Genomic DNA, 27,961 nt, shown 5'->3' on the forward strand with positions numbered 1-27,961 from the left:
AATCATTAATTTCAGCATTGACAGGGTCACTCATTTGCAAGAAACTCTGTATACGGTTGTATTCAGTTATTCCATGGATAAACAGGATGTGCACGTGTAAATACATACAGTTGTGCTCAAAAGTTCGCATACCCTTGGAGAATAGGTAATATAGACTATTCGTAAAGAAAATATGAGTGAGCAGGCAAAACACGTCTTTAATTTCTTATGGGATTCACATTCAACCGTAGGTCATAACAGAATGGCACCATCATAAAACAAAACATGGCAAGAGAGCAAAAAAATGCTCAATACTGTGTATTGCCCCCTTTAGCATCAATGACAGCATGCAGTCTTTTGTAATAGTTGTCTATGAGGCCCCGAATTCTTGCAGGTGGTATAGCTGGCCATTCTTCTTGGCAAAATGCCTCCAGGTCATGCAAAGTCTTTGGTCATCTGGCATGAACCACACATTTGAGATGTCCCCAGAGTGGCTCTATGATATTAAGGTCAGGAGACCTGATGGCCACTCCAGAACCATTTACTGCTGTAACCACGGGAGGGTCAACTTGGCCTTGTGCTTAGGGTCATTGTTGTGCTGGAAAGTCCAAGAGCGTCCCATGCACAGCTTTCATGCAGAATAATGCAAACTGTCTGCCAGTATTTTCTGATAACATGCTGCATTCATCTTGCCATACATTTTTACAAGATTCCCCACGTCTTTAGAACTCACACCAAATAAAATCAGTGAGCCACCATTATGCTTCACAGGTAGAGTGGTATTCTGTTTAATATAGGTCTTGCTGACCCCTCTCCAAACATAGCGTGTATGGTTGTGACCATAAAGCTCTATTTTGGTCTCATCACTCCAAATTAGTGTGCCAGAAGGTGTGAGGCGTGTCAAGGTGTTTTCGGACATATTGTAACCAGGCTTTTTTGTGGCATCGCCGCAGTAAAGGCTTATTTCTTGCAACTGAACCATTCAGCAAATTTTGCTTCAAGTATTGTCGAATTGTGCTCCTTGAAACAACCGCACCATATTTTTCAGGGGGAAAAAGATGGTGCCTGTATCTCTTCTGAGGTAACCTTTATCTCTCCTGAGGTAACCTGTGGGTTTTTCCTTGCATCCCGAACAATTCTTCTGGCAGTTTTGGCTGAAATCTTTCTTGGTCTGGTATCAAGAGATCCCCAAATTTTCCACTTCTGAAGTGATTGAGCAGTACTGACTGGCATTCGTAAGGCTTTGGATATCATTTTATATCCTTTTCCATCTTTATAAAGTTCCATCACCTTGTTACGCAGGTCTTTCGACAGTTCTTTTCTGCTCCCCACGGCTCAGTATCTAGCCAGCCTGCATCCACGTGAGAGGTAACAAAATCACTGACTATTTACACACAGACACTAACCGCAATATAAAAAGCCATTGGTGTGGGAAAATCACCTTTAATAGCAATTTTTACCTGTGTGTCTGTCACAAGGCCAAACATTCAAGGGAATGTTAACTTTTGATCAGGGCCGTTTGGGTGACTGCTGTTATCATTATGATTTCAACAGGAGCCAAACAACTGTGATAATAAATGGCTTCATATGATCACTATCCTCAAATAAAAGACTTATTGTACTGCCATTTGATTCAAAAAGTGAGACTATACCCAGGTCTTAGGTCACTGACAGACATCTCTTTCAGAGGCCAGATTTGCAGCATTTTTTTACAGTGTTGTTGATACTAAACAGTGTGTCTAACTATAAGCCGTATGATCTGAAGTGAAGATAATCATTGTCCGGTGGTCTAGTTTGGTAGAGAGGCTAAATCTTTGCGTTCAACATTATTAACCAATTGCAAAGCTGGATGTAGTCGACAACTCAAATTCGATATGTTCAAAGCAGAACCCTTAACCCTCAGGCAAAACTAAAACCTGGTACACAATAAAATAAATATAGTCTAATCACAAAGGCTGACCCAGATTCATTGTTGTCATATCAAATATCTCACGCACATAGGTATTCAGACCGTTTACAGTGACACTTCAAATTGAGATTAGATGCATCCTGTGTACTTTATTCAATCCCAAAGATGTCTCTAGAACTTGATAAGATGGCACACGTCTAAAGAAGGTCCCACAGAAAGCTTACCAAAGCAAAACCAGGCCATAAAGTCCAGGGAACTCTCCGTAGACTTCCAAGCCAGAAATGTGTCTAGCCAAAGATCTGAGAACAGTTATGGAACAATTGCTACAGCATTGAAAGTTCCCAGAAGCACAGTTGGCTCTACCATTGTGTAATCACCAAGATTCTGCCTAGAGATGGCCGCTTAGTCAAACTAAGAAACTGGGGAAGAAGGGCCTTGGTCAGGGAGGTAACCAAGACCCAAATGGCCACTAACAGAGCTTCAGGGTTTCTCTACAGTGATGGCAAAACCAGCAACAAGGACAAACATCTCTGCAACTCCATCAATTAGGCTTTTATAGGAGAATGGCTAGACAGAAGCCACGGCTGAGTAAAATGCATATCAAATTAAACCTGAAGGAACATGAAGAAACTGATGATCTGGTCTGATAAGCCCAAAATCCAAAAATGACCGTGGTGGTTGGAGCATCGTGCTATAGGGATACTTCTCAGCAGCAGACTCTGAGAGACTGGTCGGTATTAAATGGAGGATGAACGGTGCGAAATACAGAGAGATGGAGGTAACTGAAGAAAACCTGATCTAGAGAAAAGTTAATCAAATAAAAACCAGAAAAGGAACCAGGCAAGCCTAGGTCAGACGGCCTGCAATTAAGTGATAAATGTTGCTGTCCTCACTGGATTCGAACACGGGTCTCACACGTGAGAGGCTGGGTCTTTAAACACTATGCAACGGTGATATACTTTTGCCCAGTCGCTAGACACCATTAAGCATTGTGTTAAACTGACTAACGGTTCTTATAAAGTTTACCTCTACCACAAATGGCATCTATGAACTGCATGGCTTTTTCCACTGACTGTTTTAACAGCTTATTAACCAATAATAGGCTTACTAGTACTTACTAACGTACTAATTGGATTAGTCATAAAAACAGAGTAATTGCTAGCAACTGAAGATGAACTTTTCCCTGCCAAAGCCATTTCATTTCACGGCACATCAACGCTCGTTTTTCTTCCATTCGTGAATGACATTGATACAATAACTATCAATGCAGGTGACGATAATATTGATACCCTAATGCATAACTTGTTTTCCCTGGGACAAGATTCATACGTGGGATAATTTGCAGGTCCGCTTCTCTAACCACTATGCAATTTAACAAGGAGTAGTCAGTCAGTGACATTCGCTCTCCTTGGCCAGCTCCGCTTACAAGGTCCGGCAAAAATGAACAGTAGAAGTATTACTTGTAATATTGGTAAAATTAACATTGGTTGTCAGTCACTCTAAGGATTGCTTTACAATTTCAAAAGATCTGATCCTCAGTGTTATACAATCTGGTCCGGTAGAGCGCAGTTAGTAATAGTAATTGTTCAATTCCTAATGGGGACCAGCAAAAACTGTATGCACACTCAGAATAATAGCATCTGCTAAATTACACATATAAAAATGAATAGTAGGTTAAAATAGGCTTATGCGTCAGAGGGCACCAGATTAATTACTTTAAGCATTTACATTGTTTGTAAATGCATTGTTTAAGCATTACATTGAATTATCAGAAATAATTAATTCTCATTAGAACTTAGGCAAAACTTATCCTTCAATTTCTCTCCTTTGCTATCAGTTTTCTCCTTCTGGACATGCATCTGGTTTCATGCTTTATGAATGGAATTGATTGAAATATTGTACAGAATGTCATGCACAAGGAATACATTTTCGAATAACTGAATGCTTTGTTTAATATCGCACTGCTGATGCATTATCATTTAGTTTCGGTTTCAGGTTTACAAAGTAGATAATATCTCAAAATATCAATGTTTACCAATTATGTAATCCTTCTATCAGTGGATAAACTTTGTTCTAGAGACAAACTGAGATTTTTCCAAGCAAACCACCACCACACTCCCTGCACTGGTACAGACAAGAGTGAAAAGGTTTGTGGTTTGGAGTATGGATATAATTTTTACATAAGTTCATATACAGAGAGTACACAAACCCCAAGCCAATTGCCTAATAAGACTAAAGCATTAAACCCCTGTGCTGTGGAAGTTCACGGTTTACACAGATTAAAGAAAGTCCCACAACAAGGAAAATATATCTTGACCATTGACTATTGACAACTAAATTAAATTTTCTGTGGCATTCCTGGATTTACAAAAACACATTGTTGGAAGATCACTGGGATGCCATAAAAAGAACACCGGCCAAATGTGTGAAGATATAGTTAAAAGATCAATGAAAAATAAGTTGTTTTAAACCTAGGCCTGTATTGAAAAACAACAACAACAAAAAAAATTTGGATGAGTATGCCAACTACATTTAAATGAGGCTGACATCACCCTCGGCAGATATACCAAGTGTTGTTTAAAAAGTATGTTTTTGGTCTTCTACAAATTATCATGTTCTCCAATAACCATTTCGTTAGGGAGGTGGTATTTAAGGTATCTATGAATTCTGGAACTTGTGGCATTTCATGAACAGACCAAAAAAAGGGGAAATACAGTGGGGCAAAAAAGTTTTTAGTCAGCCACCAATTGTGCAAGTTCTGCCACTTAAAAAGATGAGAGAGGCCTGTAGTTTTCATCATAGGTACACTTCAACTATGAGAGACAAAATGAGGAGAAAATAAATCCAGAAAATCTCATTGTAGGATTTTTTATGAATTTATTGGTAAATTATGGTGGAAAATAAGTATTTGGTCAATAACAAAAATGTAATCTCAATACTTTGTTATATACCCTTTGTTGGCAATATTGTTATTTAACAGAGGTCAAACGTTTTCTGTAAGTCGTCACAAGGTTTTCACACACTGTTGCTGGTATTTTGGCCCATTCCTCAATGCAGATCTCCTCTAGAGCAGTGATGTTTTGGGGCTGTCGCTGGACAACACTGACTTTCAACTCCCTCCAAAGATTTTCTATGGGGTTGAGATCTGGTGACTGGTTAGGCCACTCCAGGACCTTGAAATGCTTCTTACGAAGCCACTCCTTTGTTTCCCGGGCGGTGTGTTTGGGATCATTGTCATGCTGAAAGACCCAGCCACATTTCATCTTCAATGCCATTGCTGATGGAAGGGTTTTCACTCAAAATCTCAGGATACATAGCCCCATTCATTCTTTCCTTTACACATATCAGTCGTCCTGGTACCTTTTCAGAAAAACAGCCCCAAAGCATGATGTTTCCACCCCCATGCTTCACAGTAGGTATGGTGTTCTTTGGATGCAACTCAGCATTCTTTCTCCTCCAAACACAACGAGTTGAGTTTTTACCAAAAAGTTATATTTTGGTTTCATCTGACCATATGACATTCTCCCAATCCTCTTTAGGACCATCCAAATGCTCTCTAGCAAACCTCAGATGGGCCTGGACATGTACTGGCTTAAGCAAGGGGACACGTCTGGCACTGCAGGATTTGAGTCCCTGGCGGCATAGTGTGTTACTGATGGTAGCCTTTGTTACTTTGGTCCCAGCTCTCTGCAGGTCATTCACTAGGTCCCCCCATGTGGTTCTGGGATTTTTGCTCACCGATCATTTTGACCCCAAGGGGTGAGATCCATTTTCTTATAATTGCTCCCACAGTTGATTTCTTCACACCAAGCTGCTTACCTATTGCAGATTCAGTCTTCCCAGCCTGGTGCAGGTCTCCAATTTTGTTTCTGGTGTCCTTTGACAGCTCTTTGGTCTTGGCCATAGTGGAGTTTGGTGTGTGACTGTTTGAGGTTGTGGACAGGTGTCTTTTATACTGATAACAAGTTCAAACAGGTGCCATTAAAACAGGTAACGAGTGGAGGACAGTGGAGCCTCAAAGAAGTTACAGGTCTGTGAGAGCCAAAAATCTTGCTTGTTTGTAGGTGACCAAATACTTATTTTACCAATGAATTCATTAAAAATCCTACAATGTCATTTTCATATTTTGTCTCTCATAGTTGAAGTGTACCTATGATGAAAATGACAGGACACTCATCTTTTTAAGTGGGAGAACTTGCACAATTGGTGGCTAACTAAATACTTTTTTGCCACATTGTAAAAATTCAAATTTGCTCAGTCAACACTGTTGGGATCTTGTGTTTTTAGGTCATAAATGTATCATTGCTAACATTAATAATTAGTACATTAAGTAGTTGTGTGATGGTGAAATGCCACTTAAGAGATGTTGCATTGCTAAACATCGCTTTATTGCTAGCAGCTGAGGTGTCTACTTACTAAAACAAACTAGATTCTTGACTATGATCTTGCGATCAATCAAATGTATTTATAAAGCCCTTTTTACAACAGCAGTTGTCACAAAGTGCTTTTACAGAAACACCCGGCCTTAAACCCCAAGGAGCAAACAACAGTAGTGTTGAATTTCAGTGGCTAGGAAAAACTCCATAAGAAGGCCGAAATTTAGGAAGAAACCTAGAGAGAACCCAGGCTCAGAGGGGGGACCAGTCCTCTTCTGGCTGTGCCGGGTGAGATATTAACAGTCCAATTGGAATAATTAATAAATGCATGTGGGCTAAATCCAGAGTCTATATAAATTTAGACTAGGTCAGAAGCATGACCAGATGGACAAGGACAGGGAAAGCAACGGGCCCCCCAAACCAGGTACTCCGCAGGTGTGGACTAGGACCTCATGTCCTCCTAAAGTTTAAATGCATTCCTCATATCAACAACAATTTATAGTGGAGAAGGAGAATTTAGTGGGGAAGGAGAACTGACCCAATCCCCCAGCACAATAGTATAGCAGCGTAAGTCCCTGGGTACTGAGACAGGGGGGGACGGCGACACTGTGGCCCTACCCAGGGGAGGCCCGGACAGGGCCCAAGAGGCAGGAAATCAATCCACCCACATTGCCAAGCATCAACCAAAGGGACACCCACCAACCGCAACCACCCTGAATGAGGGCCGAGTATTGCCAGCAGAGTACAGCCCAATTGCACAAGTTGAACATTGCTATCAAAGATCCTGGGCATAAAAAGCTAGCCACACATCCACCCCAAAACTTGTGAAACACCAGGATTCACCTGTGACACACTGTTGGTTTACATAATAAACAAAATAAAATTATGCGGCATGCAAGCATGTGTCTTTTTTGTACCTACAATCAAAGTAACAAAATCCACTTAGGTATGACATTTAAAAATGCCTACACAGACTGAGAATGAAAACTGGATAGGAATTTGGTCAGGGCAGAACCTCTACAAGTCATTCCATAATGAAGTTCACTTGGCAGCTGCTACAATTTCAAATTACTATAGTGAATGTAGCATGTATACATTATGCACTAAGCATGTGAAAGACAGCATCAAAATCCCCAGATGTTTTCCTTATTGTATTTAATGTGGTTGTGTAAGAGAACAAACCACAATGTTTTCAATTGTTTATGTATTGACAGTTCTTCAAATCACTTTCGTTTACCAGTTTCATTCCAGAATTACAATACCACAAGGTCATTACTAACAACATGAATCTTACTTTGTTGTTCTGCTGAGGTGTGAATAACTACCAACCTTACATTCACTGCGACAACATATGCGCGTGGCCAGATGATCATCAAGAAACTGACAGCGCTAGCTGACATATCTGTAGTAGAAGTGACTACGCTTGTCCACAGGCGCTTTATGTACATACACTTAACATAAAGCACAATGTCAATGTACATATACTCCCCAAGCCAAAAAACTAAACGATGTATGTATTGTTTACTAGATGTTAGCGACCTACACCGGGTCGTGTCATCACATTGACACTAATTATCTAACATTGGCTACATGCTACTTACCTAGCTAGTTGACAAAACAATACGTAACTGTGCGATGGATTCAAGAAAGAACCACAATATTATATAGGCACATAAAAAATTGCTTGAATGTAAACACGAAACGTCAACTAGCAGCTTTTTAGACGAACCAAAACAAAAGCTGTTTTCATGACAAATCGCAAACAATAGTACAGTACTATTAGTAGCCTAACTATGGTATACTTGACGTCCACTCGCTAGTTAACGTCGGTTAGCCTAAACTCCAACTGCCTTGACACTGACAGCCAGACATGTACAATAATGTTAACTAACTAGCTCCTGTAACCGTTAATTAACCAACGTTAAATACCTTACGAGCTAACTTCGTATTCAAGTGATTCTCTGATTATTACAAAACAGCTTACTGTTGTAGGTAGCTAGTGAACCAGTCACTACTGTAGCTAAATGACACATACACATTCCAACGGCGCGTTATTAACCTAGCTAGCAATGCTACCTCACGTAAGTTAAATATTGAAACGTTAGTTAACTTAGCTAACTATGGCTAGCTAGCTAAACCGAAGTCAACTACACAGCAGCAGGCCCAATAAGTACCATGACCAATGTTGTTTCATCTGATTGTTATGACAATCCGGTGTCGGTGACAGGAATCTATGGGAAAAACGATTAACGTCACCTACCGATTTACTAAAATGTTAACTTGTCCCGGGGGTCCTGACTTACCATGCAAGGCCGAGGCCTGGAGAATGGCCCCAGAAGTGCCGTCGATTACTTTGATGCTGCCCCGACTAGTAACGGCCAAGATAGCGTTAAGGGCCGGGTGGTAAGAAAGGCTTCGCAGGCCCTCCTCGTCGCAACGCAGGCAACCGTCTCTCAGTACAATCCAGTCTGAGGAGGTGGACGAGCAGGAGCCCGGCGAGGCCGCGGCCGCCATCTTTCTTTATTTTTCCCTTCCCTTCTATGTTTTTAGGGAGCTCCGTTGATACGAGTAAGATTAATTATTGTAAAAGCTGAATCCCAAACAAACGCTCCTCTACTACTGCTGACTCTCCTTCTGCGGCTTCTGCTCCTCCGCCCGTTACCGCAGCAGTAGCTATTCACCATCAGTACTGAGAAACCTATGAGCTCCGCTCTCTGTCTGATGGACGTCAGGTAAACGGAAGTACGGAACTGGCGTAGTGATGCTTGGCCATCACGCGATACCAGACAACTCGGAAACTCGAAATTTCCGACTTGGAAACATTGCTTGGAAAATAGTTCAAGGGTACTCGGAACTCGGAAATTCTGATATGTCCTACTTGGAAAGTCATGTAGAAAACAATGAACACAAACCAACTAGAAAATATTATGGACCACAACCACTCTGAAAATTCCAACTTGGACATTTTAAATACCAGAATCGACCCATGTTCAACTGAGAATTATTAAACTATAGATTAACTAAACATTTTCAGAAGGTCCAGAGAAATATTTCATTTTACACACTCCAGAGAGATCCAAGTTCATCCAAGTGGGAAGTAATCAGCTATACATATGCGCTTGGAGGAGAGCAAATTTTTCAGTCAACAGACATGATTTAGCATACAGGTGCACACTCAGTAAAGTGTGAAGAGGAAAGGCGGCCCTGCCCAACATCCTACTCATCCACTCTCAAAGATTCTGACCCAGTTGGCAATGCCCTCTGCTCCATTCAGCTGCTAGTCAGAAATAAGAAACTCAGAAATGTCAGAGTTACTAATTGTTTGTAAATAATCATGTGTGCGGCATAACCATGATCATCAAATAAAAACATTTTGGAAATCCCAGACCTCCAAACCTCCTTATTACCTTAGGAACATGCCACAAATCCTAATCCAACCCTGATGCCTACAGTCTTGGAGTGCTCTTCATAGTGTCATGATGCTGACAAAACTCTGAAGGTGACCATGGAGTAGCTAGAGATTTAACACAAACATTAACTTCAGGACGCACTTGTGAATTGAAGTAATTGCAATTCATGGTCTACTTTTAATTAAATAAACAAGCATGAATTTCTAATGTACAAATCTTTCTAATTGTTTTCGAATTAATGAATAAACTTCATTCACAATTTATCTTTCATTTCAGATGTATTTCATTTTATATATCAAGTTTCGAAATCAGACACTGACATGACATAGTTCAGTACAACTATGTAGGGTGCTGAGGGTGCAGTAGAGGAAGAATGGATTGATTTGGGATTTACCTTTGATCAAGTCATGACTTGGATTAAAGTAGCTTGAAGACAATTGAAAACTCAGGAAAAAAAATAGGATTTAGGAATACACTGCTATAGCCAAGGACTTGGCAGTAGGGGATCGATTTTGGATATAAATTCATATTGAGGGTGGGCAATGTGGGTATTGAGAATGAGCAGCCTAGCCAAATACCAAGACATTTGTAGTCAACATTCTCAAACAAGGATGTTTGTAGGTGTGTGCAGGTTGAGGTAGGCTCTAATCAAAGGGCAAACATTTTGGTTTTTGGTATTGAGTAGTAGGTGAAAGTCAAAGAAGGCATGTTGGATGTTAATAACATTTATTTTATAAAGCACTTTTTATATCAGCAGTTGTCACAAAGTGCTTTTACACATACCCAGACTGAAATTCCAAAGAGCATGCAAAAAGTAAATAAAGCTGTGCTCTAGCATGGACAGCATTCAGTGAGGGACCAGTTGTATACAGGATAGTGTCATCCATCTGAATTCTGCCCAATCTGTCTAAAATTAAGGTCATGCTTGTTGCCCCCTTTAGAAGGAGTAATGACGGAAGCAGCTTTGCAGGATTGTTTGATTACATTTGTTTGTAATGAGAGCTAGTGGCATGGGTGTAGATTTAAGGCGGGAACCCCCCCCCCCCCACTATCCAGGGAACCATTCAATCAGAACCCCACAATATGAAACACAATTCTACATCCTTGGATAGACAATAGAGGCACAATCAAAAAAAGAACAAGCCCATATTATACAGCCCAGTTGATATGTATGGGTCCAACTCATTCCGCACCTCATTTTCCAGTATTGCTAGAAGGTTAAACGGTGGGTGCTGTGAGAGGGAACTCTTTAGAGGGTAGAAGTATCAGTGCAGCTAGAGGTATGCAATGCATATACAGATGCTTGGTCAGACAAAGTAACTTTTGAAGTTCTCAAAAAGTTAAAGTTAGGTATACTAGTCAACACTATGCTTGCCTAATTGAGTGCAATTTTTATTCTTCGCAGAATTTCAAGTGTTCCATAACTTTTTAGGATTATAACCACTGGCAGTAAATTTACATTGATAAAGGGATTTGGAACTCCATACAATAAATCAAAACCCTTAAATGCACACCACTGACTCAAAAATCATCACACCTTCATACCTTGCAGCCAACAAGCCCATTGCACCAAGGCACCTTTTTTCATTTGTAAAGCCCATAAAGTACTTAACCGTAACACAATAATTGCCTTGGTCTGCATTTCAGTATAGCCTATTTATATTTTCATACATCCTTCAACCCTAAAAGCTAGTGGCATGTACCAGATACACAATTTCATAAGCAGCATGCAAAGAAACGCTTGTGTTAAGATTGTGGTCAAACCATATAAAAAAAAAAAAAAAAGTGTTATATTGTTCTAAAATCTAAATATATACACTAACATATCAGTAAAACTTGACAGCTATTAATTCATATATGTACTGTAAATTGAATATAAATTGCTACATTTACCCCTCCACCATTAGTATGTAATTGCTATGATAGGTCATAAATTGTTTTAGATAAAAAGTGGGTGTGAAATTTAGTTAGGCATGCAGATTAATGATGAAGCACTCTAGAGGGAACATTGTTTGAAATATCTAGTGCAAGTTATACAGAGACAAATCTTGAGATCTTCTACAGTTTAGGAACGATTAGGAACATTTATGCCTTTTACAATACATTAAGCTATGTTCAGTAGGAATGCATACAACACAATCGTGCAAGTTGTCTAAAAATACACAATATCAGTTCAATAAAAGATAAAACAGTATCAAACAACTGATGAAAGGCACCAACGTTTAGTAGAATGTTTTATTTCACACAAACTGCCCATCTACTTGCCTACCCCAGCTGAAGTCCATAAGTTAAGAAATAAAGGTTTGTAAAAAGATCATAAAATGACAACTAATCACTGTATACTGTGAATAATAAACAGTATGCTTAACACACTCGCTTACAAAAAATTGGGAAACTTCAGCTAGGAGATAATGTCTTAACCCCTTAGTTAGAATTTGACATATTTGCACTGCATTTGACACCACCTTCCTCTATGGAGTAAAAGCAAAACAATCTATGACTGGCATGTTTGTGACCAACCCACTATTCCTGAAATCAGATTTCACACCTTGATTAAAATAATAAGTCTATTATATAATTTGAATGCAAACCTGGCATCTAATTACAAGTCTGAACAGAAATTAGCCTTAGAATATACCAACTTCTGCTTTTTATTGATCACAGAGGAAGGCGTACATTTAAATATGCTGTTTCAGGATACACCCTTGTATTTCAACAGTCTAGGACAATAAACAAGGTTAAAGAAGAGGGAGACGATCACCTTTAAAACATAATTAATGCTCCTTTTCATTGTGGAATGAATCCTTGTGTCTTTCAGGGAACTTTGTGTCAGTGTCCAATCAAAGTTCAATAGTAGCCATTTGTCCAATCAGACACCGGTATATAGTGACAGAAAGTAGATGTACAAAAGGAAAATAGGGTATATGAGAAGAGGCTTCTTGGTTTTGAATTCATCCCCAACAAGCAGAGAAGCAGCACTGTAAGCAGCCCAGAAAACTCCAAAAAGCTGGAAAAGATAGAAGACAAATTCACCGACATCTGATTTAAAAAAGTCAACTGGTGACATTTAAAAAAATTATATTCATTATATAACAGATTTTACAATACCATAGTGTATGTTGAATTAGAATGGACAACACTAATTTAAATTAGACTATTTTGTGAGAAAATCCAGTTTTATTATCTTGCTTGTCTGCTCACCTTTATGAGTGTAGAAACAGCATCAAAACCCCCAATGACCAAAAGCAAAGGTGCTATAACGATAAGTGGAAGTAGAGAGTATCCAATAACTCCAAGGACTTGTCCATAAGACACCTGTACAATACAGAACAATACAAACCAATGTTTCACAGCATACCACGTAATTTGTGCTGTGACAGGAATGTTCTTTTTTTATTTAAGCTAAACGTTAACTTATGTTGACCATACCTCACCGCCAAGAACACGAGCCAGCAGAAAGATTGTTAAAGATCCGAATATCCAAATGGTAATTATCCAAGACACGACCTTTGGAAATAAAATTATGAAACAATTCATTCAAAATGAAAACAACAATGCTCAACAATATTTGGTGTCCATCCGAACATTAAGATATCAGTATAGCCTTCCAGAGTGTTAGATGGGCAAGCACTGGTTGCATTTAATGTCTTGTTGGTTTTCTTCACATAAAGCCCTTTCTAATGTTATTTTAAATCTCAACCTTACAATTAAAGTTCACCTTATAGTTTATAGTTCTGATTACTAAATCATATTACATAAGGATATTTAAAAGAAAAATCCCTACTTATACATATGCCTCATCTAGCCCTACAAAGCTTGTCGTTACAGTTATTTAAACAGTAACGTTCCAGGATATGCATGTGAGATATTTATTCACTGAAATACTATACTAGTATACAGAGAATTATAATAATGTATAATAATACATTTCATAATAATACATCAAAGTGCATGTTAAAGCAGCAGGTTTGATATGCAAGATTATATTCAATTTTGTGATGCTACCATCTCTGACAAATCCAAGCCAAACAGGCATGCTATGCTGTGTTCCACTTACAATGTACACCTCTATGTCTTTTACAACTGTTTGTCTAGCTAATCAGCCCAGTAATTGGGCAGCATGTTGCTGCATGCATAAAATGCAACTTCTAGCTATAAACACTGAGATCCATGTTTGATTTTGTTTTGTAGGGTAGGGGTGTCATCAAACAATTGCACTTAATTTATAGGGTGCAATGCCTACTTCATCACAACCATCCACCAATCAATGATACTGTCTACTGCAGACAACGTGCTGCTCTAACTGATAAAGCAAAGGCTAGTGACATATCTTCAGAATTTATGATAAACAGTTTTTCTGGACAACCATCTCACCCTGAATTGTCCGTAGATGGAGATCATGGAGAACAGAAGCACTACAGCCAGAGGACCCCAGAAATCAGGGTTGTCCCTTACAACTTGTCGGTTGAAGCCCAATGAGGGCATTGGCATCAGCACACAGCGGATCTTGTAGTAGATGTCTTTCAGATCGATGTCCAGCTCCTCCCTAATAATACAAGCATATGAGCAAGCAAAAACAATATTAGATATTAGCACATTCAATTTGCAGTGATGGCCAAATCAAATGTAATTAAAAGTGTAATGCAAAAAGAATCGATTGAAGGTACGCACAAAAGAGGTTTGTTGTCTTCAGGGTCATCCTCTTCTACTTCCAGTAGCCAGCCATAACCTCGTTTCCTTAAGAACGTGGTAGCATATGGGTCTTTTGCATTGTAGCCTCCGATATTCAATTTAACATCTGGGGCATCAATAGTCCCGCTTAGATCTGTATGGAAATTGATGTAAATTAATAATATTATAACATGCATTGAAATAAAGGACATTATAATTAGCTATGTGGTTATCCTCCAGTCGTTGACTTGCTGTCCAAATTAAATTAAAATATTATTTTCTCGTTGGGCAATACAACTGTCTCGTCAAAACTGATTCAAGACTGTAAAATTATGTTTTAGTATAGTATTAAAATACTTAAGATAGTTGGATTTAAAGTAATATAGTTGATATCAGACTGATTGCTAACGTTAGCATATCGTAGACGTACTGTTCTGTACAGTATGGTTGAGGCTTTAGCAGCAGCAGAAAGCTGTCAAACCTTTCTGAAACTGTCTCAGACTGAACCTAGGTAACTCGACACAAGAAAATATACTGGACTAATGCTACATTTCAATAAAACGTCAAACTTTCAATATAAAGTGTTGACAAATGCGGTAGACAGTAACAAAAACATCATGAAAAAGTGATGAATATTCTCGGCCTGCTAACATTTACCCTCGGCTTCTGTTGATGAGACGAAGGTAAAATCTCCGTTCGTAGGAGAGAGATGCATTGTTGATGTTCTGCCAACTACCTTCTAGTCCTAAGAACTTGCATTTAAACAAACGGTTTCATTGAATAGCTTGTCAAGAGTGAATAAAACGTCGTCATTGAAATTATTTCACAAAATATTCGCAATTATTCCATCTTGTTGTTAAAGGTATCGTTGGTTCCGATACACAGCAACTGAAGCCGGAAGTTCACGTGCAAGGGAGGCTGGGAAAGACGACACGTCAAATCCTAAGAAAACAGCAGAAAGCTCGCCATCAAGTGTACAATCCAAACATCTCTCCAAAATGGTCGTTGGAAATATAATGTTTATTTTCAGTATGAATCTTATTGTAAAGTGTATGATTGAGGCAGTGGTGAGTTAACCACCTACGTATGTGGCACATACTGGTCAACGTGAGTTATTCAGGAGTGACCTTGGAGTCCAAATATGGGGCGAGGGTAATAATTATTTCGTCAGGCAAGGAATGTCCTTGCCTAAATTCTGTCTCACTTTGCATCTGTTTCCTTGTTTAGCCACTATATTGAAATACCTTCAGACACGCACCACCGATCAGAATAAGTTACCCAAATGTTTCTAAAGCGTGCCACACCTTGCAGTTCCAACATAGGAAGGGGAATATAATCTCGGCAGGCAAAACAAAGGGATTTACCGAACCCCCCTTATTTTTATCACCAGAGTGAAATACTTTCTGTGGCACACACTATTGGTAAATGTGAACTACCCAAGTGCTTTTCAAGTGTGCCAGAACTTGCAGTCCCACCACTATCTCAGTGATGGGAGAATAATTCTGAACGCACGGTTTTCGGCACAGGGTGTTTCAGCATTCTAACCCCCTGGTACACCTACCCCTGCAGCATGGGTTTAAATCCGACCCACTGCTCTTTTAGAAAATTAACTCTCTCCTCAATATTTTAACATTATCTTTGTCTAACCACTATAATGAAAATGTCTTTAAAATAAAATAACATTCCCGGGTGCCTGGGTCTGACAATAGAATTCCCTCACTAGCCCCCGCCTTCTTTCATCGACCAATAGCATCAGGTCGAAGTGAATTCCCTTTTGCCGCTAAAATCGAACTACATACTGATGTTTTGCTGGTCGTTTGCATGGTGTTCCTAACTTTAATTATTTTTTATCCTTATCATTTTGTGCAGCAGTTATTATTTTTCAGTTCACGGGTATGTATTTTACCTTATTTTTTGCTAATAGCATCTGTTATATTCTGGCAGCTATGTCTTTATTAAAATGTTTTAAAAAGGTGTATTGAACTTAGCTAGATCGACTACTGCGGTGTCACTGTCAGTAACTGCTATGGTAACTAACTAACCCACTTAATGCAACGTCTTCGAATAACTAGTTTACAGTTGAGTAACGTTAGTTTGTGAACATCTTTGAATGTTCCAGCTAATTAGGTAGTTAGCCTAACTAGTCATATCACTTTTAGACGTTAGCCAATTTAGCTTTGTATTTAACTTGTTAGCTACCGTTACAGTTTTTATTCAACTGAATGTACTGTACAGTATTTGAGACGCTGTAAAGAAGTCTATGGAGTTTGACCAAATAGTCTTTCAAAACATTCTACAATCTAGGTGTTTCTGTATTTATTAATCATGTAAATACTGCTAGTTTATTAACAAAGTTTATAGTTCCTTTGGATTCCACAACACTTCTGGCAGCTATTGATACTTTCTCAACTTAAGGCTAGCATGTTGGAAAAAAAGTATGTTATTTATTTTCTTCCACTGTTTATTTCGATTTGGTAATATCCATTTCGTTTATAAGGCCCTGCTTCATTGCAGCAACATCCAGCAAACTCAGGACAGTTGATGTTGAGATGTCTTTTGGTGCGACATTCAATGCCATTCTATTTCTATTAGAATGGCAATGCTTGCTTAACCAGGCGGTCTATAGCTGAATCCTTACCCGCAGGAAGGAACACCCTCCCTGGATTTCTTTGATTGGTCTCCCATGACACAGCTTACTCTCCAGGCAGTGACATAACAGGCATTTTAATTAAGAACATCTGAAGGGGTATTACTGCTTAACCGGAGGTTGAAACTTTTCTGCCATGACCAAGCTGGCTATTATTTTCAAAATGTCATTATAATATGTTGTTAAAAAAAGGTTTTGTATTGTAGAAAAAACTTTTGCTTCTATCATTGCACATAGAGAAACAGTTATACTGACTTTTAAAGTTTGCATCTGTAGGAAAAAAAATGGGGATCCCTGGGCTGTTGCAGTTCCTCAAAGATGCCTCCGAGCCCATCAGTGTGAGGAAGTTCAAGGGACAGACAGTGGCTGTAGACACATATTGCTGGCTTCATAAGGGGGCTTTTTCTTGTGCAGAGAAGCTTGCCAAAGGGGAGCCCACTGACCAGTAAGTTTAGTATCTTATACACATGTCTGTGCTGTACCTGTTTTATTCTAACTGCCTAACCCTATACATTTTCCTTCACCTAGGTATGTGACATACTGCATGAAATTTGTGGACATGCTGTTGTCTTTTGGTGTGAAGCCCATATTGGTGTTTGATGGCTGTAATCTGCCTTCAAAACAGGAGGTGGAGAAAGCTCGCAGAGAGTAAGTGTATTTACTGTAATGTGTATTTGCCTTCAAATAAAATGAAATGTGTATGTATGTACTGTTCTTGTAGTAGAACCTCAGTTAACCTTTAACCAACATTTTTTTCTTCAAGGCGTCGTCAGGCAAATCTGCAGAAAGGCAAGCAGCTTCTACGAGAGGGAAAGATATCTGAGGCCAGAGACTGCTTCACTCGTTGTGTAAACGTCACCCCTTCCATGGCTCATGACGTGATCAAGGCACGGTCTCCTAATCCCATTAACAATCTATCCCCATAGATTGCCTGAACTAATGATGAGTGTGTTTCGTTAGCATCTGTGCTGTATGAATATCCTGAATCAAGCTTGGCGTTATGCTGGTTTTGAACTGTGATTTGGTCTGGTTAAATCAAACTGAAACACTAATTGTGTTCACGGTTGCATGTCATCAGCTCAAAAATATGTATTCGGCTGAAACATTGTGTTACTCCCTTTCCTGTAGGCTGCAAGGACCAGAGGTGTGGACTGTGTGGTGGCTCCATATGAGGCTGATGCACAGCTGGCCTTCCTTAACAAGGCCGGCATCGCGCAGGCTGTCATTACTGAGGACTCCGACTTACTGGCGTTTGGTTGCAAAAAAGTACAGTATTAGTCCCTTAAAGATGGTGCTTATTATGGACTCTGGAATTTCTGCAATGCATTTCTCACGATTGGTCATTCAGCTTTAGTGGCACATAGGTTATGGTATTGCAATAGCAGTATTCTAAGCAAAGTTGTTGTATTATGCAAGGCTTGCAAATTTGCTAAATCACTGCACTGTTGTTGCATAAAATAAGGAATTAACCGTGCAAATTATTTCGTATGGTGTCACAAGATTGCTCTTGAGCACTGGTACCGGACTCAACTTCTCCATCGTCACAGTGCCAAAAGAGTGTTCGCCATTTCAACTAATCACTGGCAAATTTACAGCACTGTTTGGTTCCATCAAACCACACGGCACAATCATTTTCCCTATCGCACAACATATTGAACAATCTGTTATAATTGGCACAGCATAAACTAGAATTCTAATTTAGCCTGCAGATGTCACCGAAAATCTCACTGTATTCCTGGGAGGCCACACTCTTATTGTGTTCTGCTTCTGATTTCTCTCAGGTTATCCTAAAGATGGATAAACAGGGAAATGGTCTGGAGATCGACCAGAACAACCTGGGCCGGTGCCGCTCCCTGGGTGACGTCTTCACAGAGGAAAAGTTCAGGCACATGTGTATTCTCTCTGGTTGTGACTATCTGGCCTCCATCCATGGAATTGGTCTGGGCAAAGCCTGTAAACTACTTAAGATGGCAAACAACCCCGACATCCTTTGGGTAAAACTGAACTTCATTGGTAGTTGAACTTGTGTAGTGGTGGATATTGAACTATGATTAAACAATGTGTCTATGCACTTTCAGGTGATCAGGAAGATTGGCCAGTACCTGAAGATGAATGTGGTTGTGCCAGACGAGTACATTGAGGGTTTTGTTAAGGCCAATCATACCTTCCTTTACCAGCTGGTGTTTGACCCCATTAGGAGAAAAGTGGTGCCTCTCAACCCCTATCCAGAGCACCTCGACCCTGCTACCCTCAGCTATGCTGGCCGGTATCCTTTCACATAGTGGCGGGTTTCATTTAAGTGTCCCTTAGCAGACGCCCTTATTCAGTGCGACTTTGAGCGTTCATAATATGATTGCTAGGCTCAGTGCATTGCAGTGAATATGAGTTTCTGCCAAAATGTACATGTATGTTTTCCCTTAAAGTACTGATGTTATCAGGACCTCAGCGTTTTGAGGAGAAGACAGGTGTCAAGATGTTCTCCTGTTTTATGCTTGAGGAGTGGTATTGTTGATGGTGGCTTGACTCAACCTGCATTTGTAGTGATTGTGGGTGGGTTTGGAGTCGTGAAATAGTGTGGATGGAAGGTCAGTTGGTGGCAGGCGGCTTAAATGACAGGAGTAGACACTTTCTACAAATTACTGGATTATAGAAATCTGTGATTGGGGAAAAAATTGGGCAAATCTGTCATTCAGATAGAATGAACCACTGTTTCCTCTAAAACACTATTGGCAGTTTCTGCTGTCTGTAACCAATTAACTGGGGAATTATCGGTTAACTTGATTGGATTGGAGCGTGCGCTCACCCCTCTTAATTCTCCAGGCCCAAACATAATTTAGAATTTCAGCTAGATTTGTTATTTTGTTGATCTTGACACTTGTTTTTCTGTCTGCCTATTCCAATGTGTCTGTTGTCAGGCTGTGAGCTAAGCATGCAAAGACAGATTATTCAAAGATAACAAAGAAAATGTAAACATTTAAGCACAATAACTGGAAGCCTATGATAGCATGCTTGCAGATACCATAGACTGTCTGTGATGCACAAATGCTAGTTAAGAATTGTTGTATACCGTATGGCCATGGGTGGTTGTAGACAGGCCAAGCTGCTACCTCAGGTACACATGTACTACTGCAGCATGTAGAGATCTCACTGGTTGTTCCCATTAACTAGAAGTGAAATGTGTTATCCTTAATAAAGTGATTCCAGTAATGTGGGAGATTGTAAAGGGTTTCAGATGGCCCTGGGAAACTTGGATATTAACACCATGGAGAGGATTGATGACTTCAACCCAGATGCTGCAAATCCTAAGGTGAAGGCACTAATGAGAATTATCAACACTAACACTAACTTGCTCATTATCACAGTAAGCTCTACTGGTAGGTTGAAGTTGCTTTTGTGTACTACGTTTTGCTCACCCCAAAATCTGTCCACGCAAAAATAGGTCATGTGTTTTTGAATGATGTAGCAGTTTTAGAATTTATTGAATTTAGTCAGAATTGTTTTGATGTAATCGGAATTTGGTAAAGATTATGTTGTTACTCATCAGTAAAGTGTGACAATGTATATCTGTTGTCTAGGGACCATGCATAATGCATATGCATAATGTGTAATTGTAAGGAATGCCCTCCAAGTTGTAAATTAGTTGGGACCTGCAAAAATAATCTAAAGGATATCAGCATGAATTACAAGTAATAAATGTATAGTTATTTAACTTGTAATATTGTTACTTTCAGAAATGTGATGACTCAAATGTGATTGGTGAATAGTTAGCTGGGATGAACATTTTCCATTCCTCCATTATTCAGCAAGAATCCCATTTCTAAATGTAATGGTTTCTTACATGACTTTGGTGACAAACCCTATATTTATGGTGCAGATAAGCATCTTTATACTGTATCTATGTTAGTGTTAAGTTACTTGTGTTAGTGTTACTTATAATACGTTTGAAATAACTTTTTTAAAAGAAATTCTTCTGAATAGTTAGGTAAGTAAATAAAATGACCTCTTCCCATTGACATAAAACTGATTCTTAATTGATACCCCAATGAACAAATAATGACATGCGCACAGAATGTGTGCTTCTATATAAAACAGACATGAAGATGGACCGATTGAAATAATTTTTTGTCTGTAAAGTGAATGCAGCCCTGATGAAGGGACTTTCCCATAGAATCTCTATGTAGAAAGAATGTGTAGTGGAGTGAATTGTATGCTGTTTGCAGTCGCGTTATCACCCTGCAGGTAGCAGTATTGAGTCATAACATATCCTATTATGTCACATCCAGTCCCTTAGTGACTAAATGGCCATAACCGTTATTACTACTGTGTTGTCACATACCCATTTGTATATAATGTTATGTGCTACTTTGTTTAAATTTTTTGTATTTGATTGCTGTTGTCTATCGCAAGCAAAACCTTTAAAAGACCAAATAAAATTTGGTATGTGTGTATATATATACACTCACCTAAAGGATTATTAGGAACACCTGTTCAATTTCTCCTTAATGCAATTATCTAATCAACCAATCACATGGCAGTTGCTTCAATGCATTTAGGGGCGTGGTCCTGGTCAAGACAATCTCCTGAACTCCAAACTGAATGTCAGAATGGGAAAGAGGTGATTTAAGCAATTTTGAGCGTGGCATTGCTGTTGGTGCCAGACGGGCCGGTCTGAGTATTTCACAATCTGCTCAGTTACTGGGATTTTCACGCACAACCATTTCTAGGGTTTACAAAGAATGGTGTGAAAAGGGAAAAACATCCAGTATGCGACAGTCATGTGGGCGAAAATGCCTTGTTGATGCTAGAGGTCAGAGGAGAATGGGCCAACTGATTCAAGCTGATAGAAGAAATAACCACTTGTTACATCCGAGGTATGCAGCAAAGCATTTGTGAAGCCACAAAACGCACAATCTTGAGGCGGATAGGCTACAACAGCAGAAGACCCAACCACATACCACTCATCTCCACTACAAATATGAAAAAAAAGGGGATACAATTTGCACGAGCTCACCAAAATTGGACAGTTGAAGACTGGAAGAGTGTTGCCTTGTCTGATGACTCTTGATTTCTGTTGAGACATTCAGATGGTAGAGTCAGAATTTGGCGTAAACAGAATGAGAACATGGATCCATCATGCCTTGTTACCACTGTGCAGGCTGGTGGTGGTGGTGTAATGGTGTGGGGGATGTTTTCTTGGCACACTTTAGGCCCCTTAGTGCCAATTGGGCATCGTTTAAATGCCACGGCCTACCTGATCATTGTTTCTGACCATGTCCATCCCTTTATGACCACCATGTACCCATCCTCTGATGGCTACTTCCAGCAGGATAATGCACCATGTCACAAAGCTCGAATCATTTCAAATTGGTTTATTGAACATGACAATGAGTTCACTGTACTGAAATGGCCCCCACAGTCACCAGATCTCAACCCAATAGAGCATCTTTGTGATGCTTCGTGCCCTGGATGTGCATCCCACAAATCTCCATCAACTGCAAGATGCTATCCTATAAATATGGGCCAACATTTCTAAAGAATGCTTTCAGCACCTTGTTGAATCAATGCCACGTAGAATGAAGGCAGTTCTGAAGGAGAAAGGGGGTCAATCACAGTATTAGTATGGTGTTCCTAATAATCCTTTAGGTGAGTGTATATTTAGCAAATGAGTGATTCTGACTATAAAGCACAAGTAGTTTATTTAACATGTATAATTAATCCATTCAACTTACACCAGAAACTACCACAAAGGAAGTTTTAATGTATTGGCGGCCAGTTGGGGGTATACAGTTAACTCATTGACTTGCGAGGAAAAGCTCCTAGCTCCTGTGTCAGCCACAGCAACCTGATTTACAAGTATTGTGCGTGCCACTGATTTCTGAAGGATATATGGGTTGTTCTTGGCACTGCATTATACCTTTATACATGTTCTGTCATGGTGTTGTCTATTCTGTTACAGATAAATACTGGTACATTGTAAGTTACTTAGTAATTGTAAATCACAATGCAACTGACAACCCCTTCCCCCCAATGTCACCCATTTTACAGTCAAATGGCCGTAGCCATTTTTGATCAGTTGGTACAGTCGTATTAATTTCTTCCTTAAGTGTGTTTGTCACAAGTGCTTAACCTGTCCTGGCCCCAGATCTGTATGTTCTGAAGGTATGGCATGTCAACCGTAGAGAATGTTCATGAGGCACAGGTTATTTCAAATAACATTTACATTGTACGTAACCCCTTCGTTTCTCTTAGCCAGTTAAACCCCGCAGTCGTGGCTGGAATGACAGCTGTGAATCGCGTGCCTCCAAACACCTCAGTATCTGGAGCAGAGGTTATATTCCAGGCAACCTCTCAGCTGCCCAGCCTGTGGGCTCTCCAGAGAGGCCTCCTCCCACCAGGGGGAAGGAGAGGGTTGTCAGTCTTCAGGGGCTTCCCCACAGGGACACCCAGGTTAAAAGACCCAGAGAAGGTGAGATTACTAAGACATGTCTTTGCTGCTGCTCTGTCTCATGTTTGTGTGTTGGTCTTTCAGTCACGATGGAGAGGAAGATTATTTGTTGAAAACCAGCTCTGACTGAGATGTGGGAGGATTTGGTGTAGTTCAGGGCCAACCAGTTTAATTGTCATAACAGCCCAGTTCATCTTGTGCGTTTTCATTGGGCCGTCTGTAGTTCAACCTTACGGGCCGGTTTAGCAGGTTAAGCCTTCGATTAATAAAATCAAGATCAATAGAAAACGTTTAATGATCTTGTTTTATTTAGTCCTATACTAGGCTTAATCTTTGTCTGCAAAACCGGACCCAAATGTTTTAGATTTTGAAGCTCCATCCAGTGTTGCATTCATATAGAATAAGAATGATCCCGGCCTTTTCTGTCATAACGATTTAATTTGTTTCCACCGTGATTAACAAATACCTCATCAATTATTTATTTGTGTTGTTGATAAATAAATTTTTGATTTCTTTGTCTCCCGAAGACTCTGTTGTTTCTGACCAGGACATCCTGCTGCAGTACTCCAACCAGAAGAGGTCCAGAGGAGAGGAGGAGCCTGGACACAGAGGAAGCCAGCCCAGCTCCCCAGCTACCCATCACCGACCACGCAACCGTTTTGCCACCTTGCTTCAGAGGAGGAACCAGGAAGAGGATGAAGATGGGCAGGGCACACGAAGCAGGTAAGCTGTTATACTACAGTCTTGTGTTATTTGAAACTGCCATAGTTTGATTGGATAAGTAATAGTGGCCTTTTTTTCCTTTTTCACAATTGAACCTGAAATTGTTGTTTTTCTGATCCCATTGATTGGTCCCTATTTTTACATTTAATTTCTTCCTACAGTTTTTATAATTGTATCTGTGGACTTAACAGTCAAGGCATGTGGACCCCTGTAGGTTCTTCTGTAGTGGCAGCATCTCCAGTGAGGAGGCCCGCCTGAACCCCGAGCCCATAGAGGAGTCCCAGGAGGTGACCGAGGACCCCGTTGAAAGATCTTGTTTCGGCGAGCCTGCAGAGACAGAAGAGAAGGTGGACGCTCTTAGCCAAACCCCCTCCCTTTCACCATCCACTGTGCCTTCCAGCCAAGGTCTGGGGGTGTTCCGCTGGTCAGCCAGCTCCCTGGAGAAATCCAGGACCCCAGCTCCCACATCCGGCCTCTCGTCCTTGCGGCAGTTCCAGCACAAGAAGGAAAGCTTCTCTTGGAGCCAGGAAGGCCAGAGGTCTAGGAAGACTCCCAGCGCCCCAGAGCCCATCCTGGGCCAAGAAGACAAGGATATACCACCAGACTCTCCCCCTTCTCAGGACAGTGCATACTTCTCTCAGCCTAACCACTCTTCCTGCAGTGCAGAGAATGCGTCTACACCCACTCAGCTGGAGAATGCCTTCATACCGGAACACCGCTGTTTCCTTGGCTCCTTAGTAAGGCAGAGGCTTCATAACACTAGAATGTGCATCACTGCCAGCTTATGTATTGTGTTCTGGTGTTTTGACTTTGCTTTTTCTGTTTTCTAAGGAAATGAACTCAAGCAAGGATTCAGACTCAGGTGAAAGTCCAAGATGCTCTCCAGTGACGCATGACAAGAAACCCAGCCCAATAAGACTTAAGGTAGCTGACCATGTTAGGCCTACTTTCAGTGGTCTTGGTGTGACAGAAGTGTAAGAATGTATCGTAAGGTCAGCTTGTATACCCTCAGTGAGTACTTGGTTCTCCCTTTTTCAGCAGGTGGCAGGTCTGCCGCGGATGAGACCTGGTGACCAAGGGAAAGGGAAAAAGATCCAACCCTCCGCGCCAGCCAGGGCCAGCGGGCTCCGTAAAAAGCCTTCAGGGCCTGGAAAGAAACTTAGCACAAACAACGAGAACAACCCTGGCCTCCAGGCCACTATCAGTGGCCTATGGAAAAACTTTTGTTATAAGAAGTAAGTTCCGATAATCCTAACCAAGGGATTCATTTATGATGTCGGTGCATAAACCACTCGTGAGATCAGTTTTAAGTGTGGGATTTATCAGAATAAATATGCCAAGTGGTGGGTTGAGGGAACTTCTTCTGAAATGTTGATTAGTTAATGTGGAAAATATAGTATAAAGTGTGAGTTACGTTTTCAAAAAGTAATTAATGTTTCCTGTTTCTTAACCTGCTACGATATTTCATGCAATTTGACGACATCAGTTTGTAATAGGCCATACATAATGAGACCAATAATATAGTAATTTGTTAAATTATCGGCTAATGTAAAACTATGACATTATTTTAATAGATTAAGAAAATCGAATGGGAAGCTGATTCACCAATGTTAGATTTCAGAGACATGTTCGAGACGACCTATTTGCAGAAAGTTATCGTTTTGCCATTTTATTTCCTTTAAATGTATTTTAGAGAGACAAAAGAAGAATTAATGCTATTCCAGGTCACATCCATGAAACGCTTAACTTGTTCATTCTGCAGAAAGAGAATTATGGCATTCGTACGGGCTACGTGAGGCCTAATGGTGGTTGCTGAGTTCTCATTTAAACAACAGCTAAAGATAATTAACTTGTCCGGTCTGTCCTCTTTAGTGTCAAGTTTTTAAAATTGCGACATGCATTCTGCATGTTACAGTATAGCACCTACTGTATTTCTGCAGTCCCAGAAAGTTTTCTTAGATTTTTAGCTTGCGATGTGGTATTTCATGTTTTTTTACAGGCTTAAACGGATGAGTTTGACCATATATCTTTAATTGGGGCATTTTGAAATACAAGTAGCCAATTTTGTAAATGATTACTGTCACTAAGAAAGATTGGTATTTATCATCAGTGTTCTCCTTCCGGTGTGTATGATGTGTAACACTTTCTCGTATGTCTTTCCAAACCTGTCTAAATTCCGTTAACAAGAACATTTAAGATAATTAGAGTCATTTATAAGCATTTTTTTTATCTATAGACACACCTGACATTAATAAAATGCCAGGGGTCTTTGTAGCTTTCAAAGTCTGTTCTGTAGAAGTCAAGAAAATATTAGTCATGAAAAAGACATCTCCATTCTCTGTCATTATAAAGTTAGTTTTGTTGTTTCTGTGACCAGTGCACAGTTTCATGGAGTAAATAACATTGTCTTAACATTTCACACATGACCTGGATGTTTGCATTAAAAATGTTTGCCTTAGCTATAATATATTGGCCATACATATCAGCCCCTTGCTTAATTATAGATGAAGCCTACATACTGAATCAAGTGATAGGTAATGAAAGCCACCAAGTTGTATATCAACTCCCCATTGTAGGCCCATTTTGGTTGCGTAAATATTTTACACATGGAATTTTAATTTGGGAGCACTGTGCATCTGGAAATAAAATGTTCCCTATTATTTTGTAATGGTCAGGCATTTCTGTACCCCAGTCTGTAAACAATGTAAATTCAAAGCACTTGTCACAAATGTCTCAAATATTAGCACACCAGCAGGCATTCCCTCAGGTGGAATCCAGCAGAGGCAGTATTCTAAGGTCTGGTGTGTAACTAAATGCTTATGTAAATGAGTATGATTTAGCCCATTATAATTTGGGTGGTGCTGTGCAAATTCTGAAGATAAATTATTTCTTTATAGCTTGAATCATTAATAATGGGTTTGCAGGAATGGACTGCTTTCTATTGTACCACAGGCACCTCTCCCAATGCCACATACCTGCGACCTCACAAGCCATGACCGTATCAATCATTCATGAAAGTTGTCCTTATTACTTCCCTAATCAAATCTTTTGTCATTTTTAGTTGTCAAGGGTGTACAGCATTGATCAGCTTTATCGATTGAATTATAACCATGGCTATATTGTGACATACATTTTATGGCAACAACATCAAGTATGTCTGTTGTCTTTTGTTTCAGAGAAAATCCGAAGATAAACCCCAGTAAGAAGGGAGAGCCTATGTCACCTGTGAAGGACAACTTTCAGGACCTCACATCTGAAGAAAATGATATTTTTTTAATCTCCAGCGTTCAGGAAACATTATGCCTCTGATACTGATTTTTTTAAACATTCACAAGCATGGCACCTTGTGAAAGTCTTAGATTTACGACATACTGTGTATGTTCATGCACTGTGCATTACTGTGGAATTAATTTAAAAGCATCCTGTAAATGGATTCTAGTTTGAATAAATACAACTTTATTAGACATTATATTGTGTTCATTTATAGGATTTTGAGTGAATCTTACATAGTGTAGACTATAAACCCAAAGATTAATGCAATTGGTAATTGTTAATACACAATACTTCAGGGCCATAGAATGTTTATTCAAGTGCAAGAAACTCTTTAGAAGACAAGTGAAAGTATATGTAATCCCCTTAAAGCCAGAATCTGTCGATTATACAAATCAAATCAATGCATACTGTTCTGACGGAAAGCTGTCAGATTGGCCACTCGTTCATACACAATGTGTTAGTTTATGAAGTGAACTTGCTACCCGTGATATCAAAATAATAGTTTTAACCTTGTTTTGAGTATATACT

General features: G+C 39.8%; 3 protein-coding genes across 20 annotated transcripts in view; 1 reads left to right on the plus strand and 2 right to left on the minus strand.

Annotated features, from left to right (window-relative positions):
• birc6 (baculoviral IAP repeat containing 6) overlaps positions 1–8,999 on the minus strand; it is a 118,434-nt gene extending 109,435 nt beyond the window's left edge. For all 17 annotated transcript variants that reach the window (XM_020047350.2, XM_034292804.1, XM_034292803.1 and 14 more), the window contains exon 1: positions 8,568–8,999. In XM_020047350.2, coding sequence (XP_019902909.2) covers positions 8,568–8,778 — 211 coding nt within the window. In that variant the 5' untranslated portion in view covers positions 8,779–8,999. The remainder of the gene's footprint in view (positions 1–8,567) is intronic.
• Positions 9,000–11,897: 2,898 nt separating this feature from the next.
• yipf4 (Yip1 domain family, member 4) lies at positions 11,898–15,231 on the minus strand. Its single transcript, NM_001311058.1, is given in 6 exon segments — positions 11,898–12,681; positions 12,876–12,989; positions 13,104–13,181; positions 14,049–14,220; positions 14,346–14,499; positions 15,003–15,231. Coding segments are annotated over 6 exon segments (714 nt in total). The 5' UTR covers positions 15,061–15,231; the 3' UTR covers positions 11,898–12,543.
• Positions 15,232–16,078: 847 nt separating this feature from the next.
• On the plus strand, positions 16,079–27,624 carry exo1 (exonuclease 1). Of its 2 annotated transcripts, none has more exons than XM_034292912.1 (14): positions 16,079–16,238; positions 17,269–17,437; positions 17,521–17,640; positions 17,756–17,879; positions 18,121–18,258; positions 18,774–18,986; positions 19,071–19,258; positions 20,197–20,299; positions 23,242–23,458; positions 23,965–24,160; positions 24,375–24,897; positions 24,992–25,084; positions 25,202–25,395; positions 27,337–27,624. In XM_034292912.1, the coding sequence occupies exons 2-14, from the start codon at positions 17,277–17,279 to the stop codon at positions 27,467–27,469; spliced, it is 2,403 nt and encodes an 800-aa protein (XP_034148803.1). In that variant the 5' UTR covers positions 16,079–16,238; positions 17,269–17,276; the 3' UTR covers positions 27,470–27,624. The 2 variants fall into 2 exon arrangements, with proteins under 2 accessions (XP_034148803.1, XP_010890568.2); XM_010892266.5 differs by having other exon boundaries at positions 16,082–16,238; positions 25,199–25,395.
• The last annotated feature ends 337 nt before the right edge of the window (positions 27,625–27,961 follow it).

Source organism: Esox lucius, chromosome 6 (assembly GCF_011004845.1).
Source record: "Esox lucius isolate fEsoLuc1 chromosome 6, fEsoLuc1.pri, whole genome shotgun sequence".
In the NCBI taxonomy this organism is placed as follows: domain Eukaryota; kingdom Metazoa; phylum Chordata; class Actinopteri; order Esociformes; family Esocidae; genus Esox; species Esox lucius.